Raw genomic sequence first — 18,248 nt, 5'->3', positions numbered from 1 at the left:
ATCCTCTCCATCCCATAATTTTCAAAGCATAAAAATGTAATGCAAAGAATGAAAGCCACATAACAAGCATAGCTGTTGTTATTTTTCAACGCAATATAAACGTCAGTGACACGCAAAAACTTTGCTTATGACAATAAATAAATAAATAAATTTGATTTATTATTGTTGTTATTATTATTGTTGTTATTATATTTTTTCCTCATGCTGCGAAAACATCAATTATATTACTCATTGCCAAAATATGTATTGCATTAAAATAACAAATCAGTTCGAAGGTGAGTGTTTGAAATATGAAAAGATCAAAATCTAAGAAACACAAACATAATTCAAAAAATATTATATTGAGTTAGATTTCTCGACTATATAAAGACCATGGCATTAGACTATTCTTCTTGAAATAAACACTTTCTATGTTTTAATTTACTGTATCTCAAATCAAATGAGACATATTATTAAACTGCCTTTTAAACAAGATTTATGTTAACTGTAATATTTCATATTCATGTTAAATGTATCTAAATGACATAAACCATAGCCAACATTCAATTCTTTGATCAAACCCACACACACGCCAAATGTTTCACAAAATATTTTTTAATAATAAACAGAAATAGCAAACAATAATCACTCTATTACGAAAGGTACTCTTAAAGTTGTATAATATTAATACATATTAACAATATTTTGAAAAACATACAACATTTTATACATTGGGAATTGAATAGCCCTTTAGTGAAAACTAATGTATTTATATTAGGGCCCTACACTCAGTCAGCAGCATAGATAATAATGCTTCTTTGGTTTAATTCCGGCACTTTATAGACCAAGACTTTAGAGTCCAAAGTGTGGGAAATTCAGTCATTTTCATTGACAAAACAATAATACAAAGCACCAACATCCACTCATATCATGATGAACGTCTGTCTCGGATCTTATTGACTGGCCTTTTAAGAGCAGTCTTTGTCCTTACACAGTGCACACATCAAATGTTTTATTTGTGCCAAAGTTGAAATATTACAGTGATATATATATATATATATATATATTAGAACTGGATGGCTTTAAAAAAAAAAAACACTTTGTGAACATAATTATTTTTATTATTACCACTAGAGGTCAGTATGTCAATTCAGTTCTCAAGTTGAGGGCTAAACCCACAGAGAGGCTTTAGAACAGGGGTGCCCAATCCTGTTCCTGGAGATCTACCTACCTACCTGCAGACTTTAGTTCCAGCCCTGCTCCAACACAGCTGTCTGTATCATCAAGTGCTACCTAAGAGATTAATTAGCTGGTTCAGGTGTGTTTGATTAGGGTTGGAGCTGAACTCTGTAGGATGGTAGATCTCCAGGAACAGGATTGGGCACCCCTGCTTTAGAACATAAACAGAAAATATTATGTGTGAAAAGATCGTCTATCATGGTTTTCACATAATTAATATTTAAAATAGTCATGGCATTAATATACAACGTAAAAAGATTACATTGAGCATTTTTTACAATTCTGTGGCTCCTTCGGTGGATTTATGAACAAATAACACAGTGGTTTTGTTAATGTATTGATTAATGGAATGCGCCAGTCATTGGATTTTAATAAATAAAAGGGGAAGACTTGGAAAAGCTGGCAGCTAAACCAGTACTACCACTACTATTACTATATTACTTTCACTACTACTAATATAAAACAATACAATAAAATAACATCTTAATATATTATAATAACATAAGTCCTTAGGGTTTAAGTCAGTCTTAGATTTATGTTTGGTCTTCTGTAGTTTTTCTTCTGTAGAGAGCTGCACAACAGGAGTTTCCTGTATAGATGACTGGAATGCCCCCCGTGTGCTGACAGAAGCCCCATCACCATAACAACTCTGCATCTGGGATGGTGGGGTGCAGAGCAGTGGCAGTATCCATAAGTGAATGATGATGACGGTGAGGGTCGCACAGAAGGGGGCGGATGCGCGCGATTGGCTGGCATCACGGCGAGACTGCGTTTACCTGCGGGGAGGCTGACACCTGTAAGAGAGCACACTTTAATGTAAGTGCCGCTTATGCTCACAGAACAATGCACTCTTTGTACTTGTGTCCTTTAAGTACATAAAAAACCTGCTCTTATTAAAATGTCACTGAAATGTGGAGACATCATTACAGCTTTGTTTCAGAACCTAGAGGGATAAGGTTCTTCATGAGGTAAAATATGAAATAACTGGTTTTAAGTGTAACAATTAATATGACTGAATCAACTTGACTATATTAGTTTACAGTGTTCTTAACTGGGGGACAGGGCTTCAAGATGGCTTGATATAATTTAAAACAAAGACAAAACAAACATTAAAATAAGCTAAAACAAAAAATCTGATAGTTCTTATTTCACCTTATTTACCTTCTCAAAAGCAGATTTTTCCTTCTTTCAAAAATGATAAAATAACTTTTACATATGGATATTTCTCTTTTTCTTTTGCCTTTTTTTCCCCTTTTCATGCTAAAAAGACAGGAAAGTAGAAAATGACTACCCTGGAAATCCAGAGGTCTGGCGAGAGCACAATTTGAATTGTCTCTGCAAGACACTCTGGCATCGAGCAATGATGCAGGTTACTGCAATACGTAAGCAATTGTGGGAACCAATCAAATCGGTGTATCTGATGTAGGCGGGCCAGAGGAGAGCTAAGCCGATGATGACAGCGCTGCGACGTCCGAATCATATAGTAAACTTTGAAAGATCGCTGTTGCTACAGATGAAACAACAAGTTGTTTGAAACGGCTTTGGCCGCTACAATGAACGAGTTAGACTTGGCTTTCCATATAAAAGAGGAACAGAAAACAGAAAACTCGAATCGAACGTTTTTGCTGTTTTGCCGACTGGATACGGCAAGAGTTTAATCTATCAGTTCACAAGTTCACGCTTACATATAATTAGCCGGAGAATAGTAGTGCATGTTTGGCGTGCTGTCCGGTGAAGGGCTCCGAGCTCGGGAGTGGCCCGAACCCAGAGTACATTACCCCCCAATAGGAGTAGCGAGAACTCGGAGTGATGAGATGGGGTGGTGGAGGGTTACTGATAAACCATCGAGTGAATTGAGGTGAGTCAGCTGTATTTAAACCTATGGCGCTGATTGACTTGTGATGTTTACGCTAAGCATCTGACGCACTTCTCCCGAACTTTGTTAATGAAACATCATTTAGCTCTGCTGGTAGCTAAGCGTGTATTGTTGTGATTGGTCTTGGCGTTATCCAATTGCGTGCAGTTAGAGTTTCAAATGCATGCTTGGTGCCGCCCCTCGAGTTAGGCAGTTTTCATTGCTCGATCCCAGACCCTTAATCTTAATAGATTAGGGTCTGGATTTTTCCAGGCTAGAAAATGACAGGAAACCATAGAGTAAAGAGTTCGGACTCAAACTCAAGTTGCCAGAGGTGCAGTCTAGGCCATCCACTAGGCCAACAAATACGGATATTTTTCTTACACAAATGCTTCGATTCAATTCAGAAGTCCTTAATTAGCTCCCCGGAGCTCCCTATTTATGTTGGATTGATGCACTTTATTGGACTTCAAAATCTCAACAGCCATTCACTGCCATTATAAAGCTTGGAAGAGCCAGGACATTTTTTAATGTAACTCCGATTGTATTCATCTGAAAGCATATACACCTAGGATGGCTTGAGGGTGAGTAAATCATGGGGTAATTTTCATTTTTGGGTGAACTATCCCTTTAAATTAACAAAATCGTATAACTCCTTGAGCATTTTTATCAATTTTATGCATATATTTTTGTAATATAGTTTGTAATCACCGAAAAAAAATCAACCCAACCCAATGGAGCGGTGATGTTGATTTTTTTAGATTTCATACAGTACAGGTATAGTTAAAAATATAGCTGCAAGCAGCGATTACCGAGGTTCAAGGGCTTCAAGGCATCTAAGCAAATATGGAAAAAGACATTACATATTGTTTAGCAAGCCTGTAACCACCTACAGTGAGGGAAACAATTATTTGATCCCCTGCTGATTTTGTATGTTTGCCCACTGACAAAGAAATGATCAGTCTATAATTTTAATGGTAGGTTTATTTGAACAATGAGAGACAGAATCACAACAAAAAAATCCAGAAAAACGCATTTCAAAAGAGTTATAAATTGATTTGCATTTTAATGAGTGAAATAAGTATTTGATCCCCCATCATTCAGCAAGATTTCTGGCTCCCAGGTCTCTTTTATACAGGTATCAAGCTGAGATTAGGAGCATTCTCTTAAAGGGAGTGCTCCTAATCTCAGTTTGTTAGCTGTATAAAAGACATCTGTCCACAGAAGCAATCAGTCAATCAGATTCCAAACTCTCCACCGTGGCCAAGACCAAAAAGCTGTCCAAGGATGTCAGAGACAAGATTGTAGACCTACATAAGGCTGGAATGGGCTACAAGACCATTGCCGAGCAGCTTGGTGAGAAGGTACGGCAGTTGGTACAACTATTCGCAAATGGAAGAAACAAAAAAAACCTGTCAATCTTCCTCGGTCTGGGGCTCCATGCAAGATCTCACCTTGTGGAGTTTCAATGATCATGAGAACGGTGAGGAATCAGCCCAGAACTACACGGGAGGATCTTGTCAATGATCTCAAGAAAACAATTAGTAACAGGCCTGTCTGAAGTTTGCCAATGAACATCTGAATGATTCAGAGGAGAACTAGGTGAAAGTGTTGTGGTCAGATGAGACCAAAATCAAGCTTTTTGGTATCAACTCAACTCATTGTGTTTGGATGAGGAGGAATGCTGCCTATGACCCCAAGAACACCATCCTCACTGTTAAACATGGAGATAGAAACATTGTTTTTCCGCTATTGGGACAGGACAACTGCACCGCATCAAAGGGATGATGGATGGGGCCATGTACCGTCAAATCTTGGGTGAGAACCTCCTTCCCTCAGCCAGGGCATTGAAATGTCATGGATGGGTATTCCAGCACAACAATGATCCAAAACATAGCCAAGGCAACAAAGGAGTGGCTCAAGAAGAAGCAGTGGCCTAGCCAGTCTCCAGACCTTAATTCTATAGAAAATCTGTGGAGGGAGCTGAAGGTTTCGAGGCTGACGTTTGGCAACTTAAACCTTCAGCTCCCTCCACAGATTTTCTATAGAATGACTTGATTTTTTTAATGACTTAAAGAGCATCGGCAAAGAGGAGTGGGACAAAAACCATCCTGAGATGTGTGCAAACCCGGTGTCCAACTACAAAAAACATCTGACCTCTGTGATTGCTAAAAAAGGGTTTTGCCACCAAGTACTAAGTCATGTTTTGCGAATGGGGTCAAACGTCGAGGCTGATGTTTGGCAACTCGAACCTTCAGCTCCCTCCACAGATTATCCTTATAGACATTTGTGGCACTTTGGATCCAGACTGTGCACACAGATTTTCATGTTGATGGGACAAATGGTTACCATTTTTATGTTTTCTCTCTCTTATAACATCACCAAGTGGCCAAGTGATTTTTGTCCTGTGACCTCAGATTAAGCCATTACATAAGTGTTCAGAGTTTAGTGAAGATATCTCATTCCGTTTAGGAGTTATAGGCATTTTACTAAAACTGCCCCTGCCCCTTTCAAACCTATGACTAGTTTTTCAAAAAAGCTCACAATCAAATCTAAGGCATGCATTTATCCGGCATTAGGATTCCAACAACATCAGGCCAAGGATTCCAACGACATAAGACACTTAAGCCTGCGACTGACGGTTTAGGAGTTATGAATGATTTTGCACTTTTGATCGCTGTAGCGCCCCCATCAGGCCGATTAGGACGAGCCTTGGTGATGTTGTCGGCGGTGTGAGTACTACCATCCCTCCAAGTTTTAAGTCTCTATGACTTACGGTTTGGTCTGTCTGATCAGTTTTACGTGGAGATTGCTGATCCTTGGCCATTCTAACAATTACAATAGGGTTTCAGCGCTACAGGCTTGAACCCCTAATAAGTTCACTCTTTTTTTTTACTATTTTTGACTATTATTCAATTTCTGAGTGTAGTATGTATTTCATGCATATCTACGCTTATTAGAGTACTGCATTTGTCACTTACTTGTCACAATCTTTCACTCTCTTTTTCTCTTTCCTTTTTCTCCCTCTGTTTCTGGGTTTCCATCTACAACAAAACAAATAATCAATGTAATTCCAATTAGTCTGTATACCAAAGTGTAACTGCGTAAGTGTAGTAACTTGTTACCTGTCTTGTTTTGTTGTAGGTTTTCTTAGTCTTGGGATCACAACGTAAGAGAAATCATGGAGTGACAGAAAGAAAAGAGGAGGGATTATTGCAAACATATTTCAAACCTACTTTTTAACAAATTATAAATTCAACATTTATGTTTAATATTAATATCTATAATAACAATACATGTGGTTACGTAAACAAAATTGATCTTTTCCTTACCTACATTCACAGGCTTTGTGTTCCACAAAGGTCATCTCCACATATTCCTGGCCCTGTTCCGCTGGCTTGATCTTTAATAACTGAAAAAGCCATAATATTAATATCCATCGCAACAGTGTGCCTGACACAGACAAAACAAAGTCTCCTGCTTACTGTAGGTATTACTTTAGTGAAAAAGCACACAAAGTCAAAGTCCAGTATGAGATAGTATTCATACCTATTGGTACTCCCAACTGTTTGTGCTACTTTTGAAACAGTAAATATTGTTGGCCTTGTCAAATGAAACATCCTTACTTGCATGGTGGTGTTAGAAGTCAGCGTAGGGTGACACTCCAGATTCTCATCTCCACAGCAACCAGCGCAGCGGACCAATGGCACGCAGGCGGGGCTGTAAATGTGCTCCACCTCCCCAGGGTACTCCTGAACTACTTCCACTAGCTTCTCAATAGTGCGGCAGAAGCTTTTCCCCCAAACCTCTTGAAACAGCATCACTGCAACACAGCAAGAGAAATACAACAATGACCTTTACACGTGTGCATGAATATGCAAAAAGAAATTGCTCAGCATTTGAAAGCAATCACTGAGCAAACTATGAACTGATTAGTGATTGTGAGATGTATAAAATTGCTAGTTATTCATTTGAGATGAGATTACTATATCTATTTGCCACATGATCCACATTCTAACACAATTAGCAATAATTCTGTCATGACAACTCTTGGACAGTTTAGCACTGTAATACACATGGCAATGTTAATGAGTTTGCTCTTGGTGGAATAGATCTGCTACACTGCTGCTGCTGTGGCAGAGCAAGTACCCGAGACTTGCTACTGTTAATACATTTACAGACATAATGCTGTGAGCATGTAAGAAATACTGCTGCTGCACATATAGCATAGATGAAATCACCCTGTCAACCCTCCACCTTCCCCAGCTCCTCCTGTATAGATAGTAGATCTATACAGGAGGAGCTGGGGAAGGTGGAGGGTTTCTGATGCACGCCACAACTGCTACAGCAATCACTAGCAGAGTGTTTGGAATGTTGCACAGCTAGCTCATTGGCTGCAGATGCAAAAGAAACCAATCAGCTGTGCCATGTGAATAATCATGTGATTATATCAGATTGAGTTAGAACCTATTGCTTTGTGCCATCTAGAGTTTCATGACTGAACTTTGTATTAATGTGCCTCATTAGACTCATAGCTTAGAATCAAACTTGTAGTTACTAAAAGACCAAACCTCATGCTCTGGTCCAGCCAACTATAGTTCCATCTCAAATTACCTTTGTCCTTATTTCTCAAGGCAAATGTGTTTATGTATGAAATATACATCTAGATTTTTTCTTTACACCAATAGTTTGATTTATAAAATCTCTGGGAAAGGCAACAAGAAAGATCTCTGCAGTGTGTGTGAGAATCATGTTTTTCATTTATCAGGATTTCTCAAAAGAGAATGTCCTAGGGATCTTGCAGAGAACGGTTCTTTATTACCAATTTCAACTTTTTATTGCCATATTACTCTCGTTATTAAGTTAGTGTAAGTTTCTTGTTTATATTTGAAATAAAGAGACCATAAACATTTATCTGACAGCATATTTGTTTAAAAAGTAGCCAAAAATGCTCTGCTTAATAAATAACACATGGCAAGTAAAAACCTACTTTGTAGGTTTTAATATAATGTACAGTCTTTTTTGTACATTTCCTGCTGTAAAATATCAATTTCTCATGTGCATCTGATCCTCATAACCACCACAAATATGTGAAGAAAAAAAAATCTTATTCAGCCTACTTTTCATGTTTGTTAAGTCTTGTTGCTCTAAAGTTAGCAAACATAACTGATGTATGCAAGACTGTATTTGATATGTTTTGCCATATGGCAATTCTCTTACCTTTTGCAGTGCTGTTTACGTTTACTGAAGAAGAACTCTGCAAAAAAAAGAGAGTAAAAAGCGACAGATTATAATATAATCTCTACAAGAGAAAGATTAAATAAAAAAAATTAATAATTAATATAGCTGCAAGCATGCAGTGATTACCGGAGTACAAGCGCTTTAAGGGAATTAAAGCACAAAGACATTAAAAAAGACATTATGTAGCAAGCATTTTTGCAAAGACATGTCGCATGTGCTCAACAGGTTTTGTGAAGTTTTGAGTTTTCCTTTAGGCTTTATAGGATTTTCTAAACGACCCTGTTATAGCTTCCCAAAGGGTAGATTTCAACATTTTTTTTAATAATTATTGGCTTAGGGAATCCAGAGAATTGTACAGCAGTGTTTTTTTTCCAAACCTAGCTTGCAAAAGTAGTTTTTTTTAACATCTTCTCAATCACTATGACTTGATTGACAGCAGTGGTTCTAGATGCAGAATGAGAAGTTCTGTCATATGATATGAATATCGCATGCATGTGCCAAAATCTGTGCAATGTACAATAATTTAGGCCCTTGAAAAAAGCAATATTGTGGCCGGTTTCTTTTAAATTTTCTCACAGACCTTTGGGGCTGTGAGTCAAATAGGCCCACAGAGTTTTGTTCCGATCAGCCTCTGTCAACCATGTCTAACAGGTGCTCAAACTTCATCTGCCAATGGCGGACATGTTTTTTTGAGATACCCAAATGTCCTTTTAGACACTTTGGCACTTTGGACCAAGACCATGCACAGCGATTCATGTTAATAGGACAAATGGTTTTGGTCGGTATAGCCATTTTTTGTTTTTCCCTCTTATAGCACTACCAAGTGGCCAATCTCCGCAATTTTTGTCCTGCGACCTTAAATTGAGCTCTTACATAATTCTGTTCTGGCGAAGGTATCTCATTCCATTCAGGAATTATAAGCATTTTACTAAAAGTGGCCCCGGTTTTCAAATGTTTTGGCATCCCTTTGCGGTGGCAAGTCGAAAGTTTTACTTTTTTAATAATTATTGAGATTCGTTCTCTAGAGAATCTTTCTGCACTGGTTTGGTTCCAATCGGGTGAAAAACCTTGGACTAGTTAGCAAAAGTAGGTTTTGCAAGAAATCCAAAATACCCAAAAGATTTTGCCAAGCTCACGATCGAATCTGAGGAGTGCATTTTGTCCCATGTGAGCCAAGGATTCCAACGACATAAGACACTCGAGAAGCTCTACATGCTTGAACCCCTAATAATCATAATATTAATAATAATAATAATAATAGAAAGTCAAAAGAAAAGTATTAATAAATTAGAAGAGGGTGAAGATGCAGCAGCACAATTAGCAACAGAAGGGTGGTGTTCTTCTTCTTTAAGAACATTATATAGGCAAATTAGGCCTATTTTTTAACAAGTTAGTGATACAACATTACACTTTTTATCAAACTGCCCAAAACAGTTTAATTTGCAGGCAAGACAACTTAATATACTCACTAAGCAGTGCTTCCCAACCTTTTTGTCTTCCCCCAGTCCCATCAAGAAGGATCATATATCACTTCTTCAACAACCAAGTATCATCACAGATTTAAATGACAGAGCTTTTAAACAACAGCACTCACTGGTGGCAAGAAACAATAATGCATGTTTCCTCTTATGTGTTTTTACAGGACATTTACTCTGTGAAAGTCTCTCTTTCATGTGTGGCAAGACAAGAAGCTGAGCCCTATCATATTCCCATTTGTGTGCGTCTGTTCAAGTCCAAAATCTGCTTCCTGTAGTATTAAGATTGAGCTATTTTCCCATTGTCCATCTCCCTCTGTGGTTATTTTGCTGAGCTGACCATGAGTTTTTTTTCTATCAACCAGAAAAATGTAAGAATCAGTGTGGTTTTAAGTCACTGCCTTGAAGGAAACTGCATTCGATACTTTTGGATGGGAGTTAGATACTGTACATCCACCAACCTTCCTGTCCTGAGGAAGTATAAAACGATGTTTGTGAATTAAATGAATCAAATAAATCTCAGAAACTTTGCTCTGCCGTATATTATGTTATATTGCATTACACTATACTACAGATAATGCTACAGGCTCTTTGTAGTCAATAAATTATAGCCTATATAAATGAGAAAAACTAGGGTCATGATTAGGTAATAAAAAGGATCTGGGCTCTTCTCCATTTTCATTCTCTATCTTTATAGTCCATTTCACACAATAAACCTGGTGAATTGCTGGAAAATTACCAAATATTTTCCTAAATACACCATTTATGCTGTATACACAAACAATATTTTACAATTTTACAATTAAGAATATAAAGGTCTAATCAAAACTAGCAAACATAGCAAGACTAGTTTGTGAAAGTGGAACGGAAATGCTGGGTCAAAGTGGTCATTGCGTTTCATTCTGAAAAGAGGGAATTTACTGAGACATTTTTAGTAAAGAGAAAGTACTTCCATTAACCCCATGCTATAAAACACAACTGGCAGTGCAAAAACTTTTAACTTCTTGCTCCCTGTTGAAAAACTTAAAAAAGGTTAAAGGGCCATTCATACAGAACACATTTCTTTGATATTAAAAAGGCAAGACGCAGGGCAGTGGAATTAAAACACACACACACACACACACACACACACACACACACACACACACACACACACACACGGTCTGAAGAGATGTACAGTCGTGGCCTAAAGTTTTGAGAATTACATAAATATTGGAAATTAGAAAAGTTGCTGCTTAAGTTTTTATAATAGCAATTTGCATATACTCCAGAATGTTAGGAAGAGTGATCAGATGAATTGCATAGTCCTTCTTTGCCATGAAAATTAACTTAATCTTGAAAAAAACTTTCCACTGCATTGTTAAGAAGGCTTCAGGGCGTCCAAGAAAGTCCAGCAAGTGCCAGGATCATCTCCTAAAGAGGATTCAGCTGCGGGATCGGAGTGCCACCAGTGCAGAGCTTGCTCAGGAATGGCAGCAGGCAGGTGTGAGCGCATCTACACGCACAGTGAGGCCAAGACTTTTGGAAGATGGCCTGGTGTCAAGAAGGGCAGCAAAGAAGCCACTTCTCTCCAAAAAAAAACATCAGGGACAGATTGATCTTCTGCAAAAAGTATGGCGAATGGACTGCTGAGGACTGGGGCAAAGTCATATTCTCTGATGAAGCCTCTTTCCGATTGTTTGGGGCATCTGGAAAAAGGCTTGTCCGGAGAAGAAAAGGTGAGCGCCACCATCAGTCCTGTGTCATGCCAACAGTAAAGCATCCTGAGACCATTCATGTGTGGGGTTGCTTCTCATCCAAGGGAGTGGGCTCACTCACAATTTTGCCCAAAAACACAGCCATGAATAAAGAATGGTACCAAAACACCCTCCAACAGCAACTTCTTCCAACAATCCAACAGCAGTTTGGTGAAGAACAATGCATTTTCCAGCATGATGGAGCACCGTGCCATAAGGCAATAATGATAACTAAGTGGCTCGGGGACCAAAACCTTGAAATTTTGGGTCCATGGCCTGGAAACTCCCCAGATCTTAATCCCATTGAGAACTTGTGGTCAATCCTCAAGAGGCGGGTGGACAAACAAAAACCCACTAATTCTGACAAACTCCAAGAAGTGATTATGAAAGAATGGGTTGCTATCAGTCAGGATTTGGCCCAGAAGTTGATTGAGAGCATGCCCAGTCGAATTGCAGAGGTCCTGAAAAAGAAGGGCCAACACTGCAAATACTGACTCTTTGCATAAATGTCATGTAATTGTCGATAAAAGCCTTTGAAATGTATGAAGTGCTTGTAATTCTATTTCAGTTCATCACAGAAACAACTGAAACAAAGATCTAAAAGCAGTTTAACAGCAAACTTTGTGAAAACTAATATTTGTGTCATTCTCAAAACTTTTGGCCACGACTGTATTATAAAAAATGAGCTTCTTTTAACTTGAGTGCTTGTTTTAGAACACTAAAGATGCTACAAAAGACATGAGACAAATGCAGCGGTCAAACACATCCATTTAGCGCATATTTACATACAATACAACAGAAAATCAGGCATTGTGAACAGCCCCAGAGAATCCTAACAAGCTGGCTTTCCAAACAGAAACCCTAAGTGTTTTTACTCAGATAACTACCTGAAACATTTTTTAATAGTTCAAGTTACTTTTTCTCAAATGTTACTCTGTCAAATCGTCAATGAATTACAAGAACAACACAAGAGACTTCACAGAGATTTTGCCATTAACATTAGCATTAGCATTAGCTAACAACAACTTTTTCAAATAACCAAACAAAACATGGGATGAAACCATTTGTTCTTGTCACTCTGCTTGTCACGGTGGATTAGGATTGTCTGCGTAGGCTGCATACAGTCTTAAATATGCTTACTAGGCATACGATTTTTGCTGCTGACTTTGGATTATGCTTATGTTGCCTTAAATGCTGTCTAGGTAGGCTGAAAGTGTGACAGTCCAGGATAAAGGTAGGTCTATTCACAGGAGGTTTCTACACTGCAGGACTTTCAGACATGAGAAGGCAGGCACTTGGCATCTCCATGCTCCTTTGGTCTTGAACAGAAGAGCAAGGTTCTCAAAAACTTGGCACATCAACTCAGCTATGTGAGGGACCTCACGTAGCACCTCTTTGTCCTTGTGTGTGTAACCAGATGGACTGTGTGAAAGTAAAGTAACTCCTGACGGTTCTATACGGGTCATAAATACTAAGTAGGAATGTTGAGAGAACCTCCCTAATGTCACCTCCAGGAACTTCTGTAAACAAGATCAATGCTTAAAGGTGCCGTGTGTAATTTTGACAGCATTAGCAACACCAAATGCTATTGGAGTTTTTATGTCAGGCCACTCAAAATAATAAATGCAAAGAGAGAGGGGGGGGGATTAAAATAAATTTTTATTACATTAGTTAGATCACAAGTAAATCACAAAAGTTAACGAACAAAGCAAACTGTAATAAGCAATGCCTACTTGAGTTCCCAGCATGCTGATTACTGTTTACTGTTCTATTGTATTATATTTATTGTCATCTCAGTTTTTGATTAAGTGGTCATTTTTCAGTGCTCATTTTAACGTGTCACCATTATTGTGGTAAGTGTTGACATCCATCTGTGTCTAATATTTTAATGACTCTTCAGTCTGTTCAGATTATTTTGATGAGACCATGATGTCAGTGCTTCAGGCCATTGCTTAAATTGCCGACAGGTCAGAGTGCCCTGGAAAACACTGAGATATGGCAGCATAAAGTTGAGAAATTATCCACTAGAAATTATGTTTCGGAGTATGAACTCTTTTGGAATAACTGTAAAAGTTAAAACAACAAAATAATGTGCCTGTCTGTTTGTCTGTCTACCATCTATCTATCTAACCTTCTGTCTGTCTGTCTATTTAGCTATCTATCCATCTGTCTGTCTATCTATACGTCTGTCTGTCCATCCACCTGTCTGTCCTTGTCTCTTTATCTGTTTATGGGTCTATTATCTATCTATCTATCTATCTATCTATCTATCTATCTATCTATCTATCTATCTATCTATCTATCTATCTATCTATCTATCTATCTATCTATCTATCTATCTATCTATCTATCTATCTATCTATCTATCTATCTATCTATCTGTTTGTCCTTGTCTGTTTATTTGTTTGTGTCTATCTACTGTCTATCTACTAACGTCTGTCTGTCTGTCTGTCTGTCTGTCTGTCTATCTATCTATCTGTCAGTTCTTCTGTCCTTGTCTGTTTATCTATCCATCCATCCATCCATCCATCCATCCATCCATCATCTATCTATCTATCTATCTATCTATCTATCTATCTATCTATCTATCTATCTATCTATCTATCTATCTATCTATCTATCTATCTATCTATACGTCTGTCCATCCACCTGTCTGTCCTTGTCTCTTTATCTGTTTATGGGTCTATCTATCTATCTATCTATCTATCTATCTATCTATCTATCTATCTATCTATCTATCTATCTATCTATCTATCTATCTGTTTGTCCTTGTCTGTATATTTGTTTGTGTCTATCTACTGTCTATCTACTAACGTCTGTCTGTCTGTCTATCTATCCGTCAGTTCTTCTGTCCTTGTCTGTTTATCTATCCATCCATCCATCTATCTATCTATCTATCTATCTATCTATCTATCTATCTATCTATCTATCTATCTATCTATCTATCTATCTATCTATCTATCTATCTATCTATCTATCTATCTATCTATCTATCTATCTATCTATCTATCTATCTATCTATCTATACGTCTGTCTGTCCTTGTCTCTTTATCTGTTTATGGGTCTATCTATCTATCTATCTATCTATCTATCTATCTATCTATCTATCTATCTATCTATCTATCTATACGTCTGTCTGTCCATCCACCTGTCTGTCCTTGTCTCTTTATCTGTTTATGGGTCTATTATCTATCTATCTGTCTATCTATCTATCATCTATCTATCTATCTATCTATCTATCTATCTATCTATCTATCTATCTATCTATCTATCTATCTATCTATCTGTTTGTACTTGTCTGTTTATCTGTTTGTGTCTATCTACTAACGTCTGTCTATCTATCTATCTATAACTTCGAGTATAACTTTGAGTATGTACTGAACTTTAGGGTCTACAACCAGAACCATTAGCTTTAATAACCTCCAGTCCGGAGGATGCCAGGCAGGAAGTTTTGAGAAAAATAGGAAAGCAAACAAAATGGAAACCAAACATTTCTGCAGACTTCTGGCTCCTCTTAAAAATGCGAATTATGATAAAAACTGAGTACATTACACATGCAAATAGGAACATATGAGAGGCTGTTTGGGAAAATGCGCTGGTTCCAGTGATGAAGGATTATATTGAAATACTAGTGGTTGTAATGTGTTCTCTTACTGACACCTTCATGAGTTTCTAGAAATGAGTCTTCTTTTCTTCTTTTCATGAATAATTTGACTCCAGAATGGTTGAAGATGATAAAAGAAAACTTAAACAATTTTTAATGTTAAAATGCAGACATATAAGCGACCAGTTTGATTTGTAACTCCTGCTATCTTTTTCACTCCCAGAGAGATAACGCTCAGGTCCGCACGTATACGAGAAAGACCTGTCTCTTAAATAATAATCCACAGTGACCTGAAGTCATGCAGAAAGAGTATCCTTCCATCCTGTCTTTTCCAATTGATCCAGCAGTGTGGGAGAGGGCTGGCCTGCTTCAACAGGAAGAGTCTGAGTAAACTGAAAAGAAGACTTCAAGCAGACATGAAGTCTATGGGAACTTTTACTCCAACATTACAAATTAGAGCAAAAAATAAAAAAAACTGGTGCCAGACTGCACGCCTTCATTGGCAAAACTAAGAGAGACAGGGTGGATCACTGGAATATTTCAATAATGCGTAATAACCACATGCTCCTTTATATTTAACAATGAGAACAGAATCCTGTGATCATGGTTTCATGCATGCTGTTGCTTGAGGTTACATTAATTCTGCTATTTTCACAAATAACTGGGCTACCCAACAAAAACACACAGCATGTCTAATAGTGCTTCTTTACTGGCCCACAGCCTTGCATTAGTCAAGCAAACAGCCAACAAATATTTTTCTGAACAGAAACATTTCACATTCAATTGCTATCCAGCTTTTGCAACATATTTGTGAGTTACATAATACAAAGTACAAACTGATATTTTGTTCTTGAATTATAGGGTATTGTTTCAATTTAAATGTTGTTAGACAGATCTGTTCTAATATCCTGGCTAATATGTTATTACTATTATTAAAGCAATAACCATATAATCTCCTCACCCATGGTAAAATCAAGGAATCAAGGAATGCTTCATTATCAACAATTGTTTCCAAGCACACTAATACAGAATGTATATCAAAATGAACATTTTTAGATGATTACTATTCAGATTCCAGTGAGTAAAATCCTGGAGGACAACACAAACAATATTTCCTTGGTCAAAAACATCTCCACATAAACTCCCTTGAAATTGGCCAACCATGGATAATTGTGCTCCTTATTACAGTAAGCCCTGTTGTGGCTATGTAAATGGGAGCAAATTGCCTCCAGATGAGAGATTAAAGCCCACAGAGTGTATGACAGTCCCCTGAGTGCCACTGAAGGAAGGACAGATCCATTTTTTCCTGATTGTGATTGCGCCTCATCCCCTGGGCCATAACCAGGCCTGTACAGGAAAGAGCCAAGGTCCTGTCACCACAACAACTCACGCCGACTGAGACGTCTGGATGCGTATGCGCATTAATGAATGCATGTGCAGATGAAGGTATATACAATATGGCGAGGTGGAGGGTGTGCAGCATGTTTCATGAGGGTTTCATAGTTTATCTATAGCTCAAGTTGCTTCATTTATAAAACTGTCCTTTAGAAACAAGCCTATTTCCAGATAAAATAATTGTTTAATACACAGTATTAAATAATGCATTTTAATACTTTCACTGATACAAAGCACAATGGTGAGTGTGTTACAAAGAAATATATGAAATGCCTTAAAATTGTGTAATATGTAACAATTGGCCTCTATAATGTTAATTATCTACAGTATACAACAAAATGGGGAAATGTATGCATAGTAAATGTAATTTTTTTTTGATAAATAGAAAATTAGAAATAGAAAGTTCAACTGAACTGCATTCACTTGAAATAGCTGATTTATTTCAATTAATTGCAATTTTTGGGACAGTTCTCCCAAAAATTAAAATTCTGTCATCATTTACTCAGGTTCAAGTTGTTCCAAACCTGTAGGGTTTCTTCTGTTGAGCAAAAAAGAAATTATTTTAAAGAATGTTGGTAGCCAAACACTTAACGGTAGCCATTGACTTCCATAGTATGGGTGGGAAAAAAATACTATTTGAAGTCAGTAAGGAACATCAACTGTTTGGTTACCAACATTCTTCAAAATATCTTTTGTGCTCAGCAGGACAAACAAATTCATTCAGTTTTGGAACAACATGAGAATGACTAAACAATGACAGAATTTTTATTTTTGGGTGAACTATCCCTTTAAATGTATAGTTTTAAACACACACACATTCAAAACGATGCTTCATTGTGTCTAAATTCAATTTGGCGGGAAATTTTGGGAGGTGTTGCCTTGCACATGTTGGCTCATGTTTTCTTTTAGTTCTGTTGACACAAAAAGGTGATGCCTGTGGAGATGAGTGGACATGTTTGTTGTAGTACAAGTGGAGAGACTGCTGGAAAGGACAACAATACTTGCACACAGCTCAGCTAAATTACATTGCAGAAATGCAATACGCACTGAATGTGCCGTCACATTATTCTGGGGCTGGTAGATCATGAACAAGTGTGGTTAGAGTTTTCTTTCACAGTTTAAAGAAGGAACACTTCGTACTCATCACATAATCTAAAGCACTAGACGCCTGAGCAGGATCAGTTAACAGTGTCAGCTCAGGTGTTTACTTTGCCAGCAAGTCCATCAATGGAGCTTGAATAAATAGCTGCCACTTCACATTTATGGAGGCAGAGGAAGGCCAAGTAGACACAGATGGTCAGCCTCAAGTATTATTTTGCTGTAAGTGTTGACGGAGAGGAAGCACCTGCAGTGAATGCCGTGTGCTGTCGCTCCTGTCACTCTCCCTCGCCTCTCATCCCTTATTTGGCAGGGTTTTCCCGCCTTATTTCTTCAGCTCTGCCTTATGCCTCTACGGTACACTTCTCTGTCTGAATCACATCCTCTTTTCTTTCAGTCATAGTTCTTTCATTGTCTGAGACAACTCTGGAGGATTTGCAGTGATCTTGCCTTTCAAACTTTTGATCTCGCCCTTTTCTTTTCTTTTAGACAGACTTCATGTACTTCAGAACCATACAGTGTTTTACTTAAATATATATAATATAAAAATAAATTTGAAATAACCGTTTTCTATTTTAAAATAATTTATTCCTAAATTTTCAGCAGTCATTCAGTGTCACATGACA

The 18,248-nt window shown here is 37.6% G+C and overlaps 1 protein-coding gene across 1 annotated transcript in view; it reads right to left on the bottom strand.

The window, feature by feature from the left end:
- Positions 1 to 641: 641 nt before the first annotated feature.
- pgfb (placental growth factor b) overlaps positions 642 to 18,248 on the bottom strand; it is a 29,146-nt gene continuing 11,539 nt past the window's right edge. Inside the window, exons 2-7 of the mRNA XM_073827349.1 lie at positions 8,294 to 8,330; positions 6,700 to 6,896; positions 6,406 to 6,485; positions 6,199 to 6,228; positions 6,055 to 6,117; positions 642 to 2,012 (exon numbers count right to left, since the gene is read on the bottom strand). Coding sequence (XP_073683450.1) covers positions 1,991 to 2,012; positions 6,055 to 6,117; positions 6,199 to 6,228; positions 6,406 to 6,485; positions 6,700 to 6,896; positions 8,294 to 8,330 — 429 coding nt within the window. The 3' untranslated portion in view covers positions 642 to 1,990. The remainder of the gene's footprint in view (positions 2,013 to 6,054; positions 6,118 to 6,198; positions 6,229 to 6,405; positions 6,486 to 6,699; positions 6,897 to 8,293; positions 8,331 to 18,248) is intronic.

This window comes from Garra rufa, chromosome 21 (genome assembly GCF_049309525.1).
Source record: "Garra rufa chromosome 21, GarRuf1.0, whole genome shotgun sequence".
NCBI classification, from domain to species: Eukaryota; Metazoa; Chordata; class Actinopteri; order Cypriniformes; family Cyprinidae; genus Garra; species Garra rufa.
Note: the sequence above shows the minus strand (reverse complement) of the source record. Positions and strands in the feature narration are given on the sequence as shown.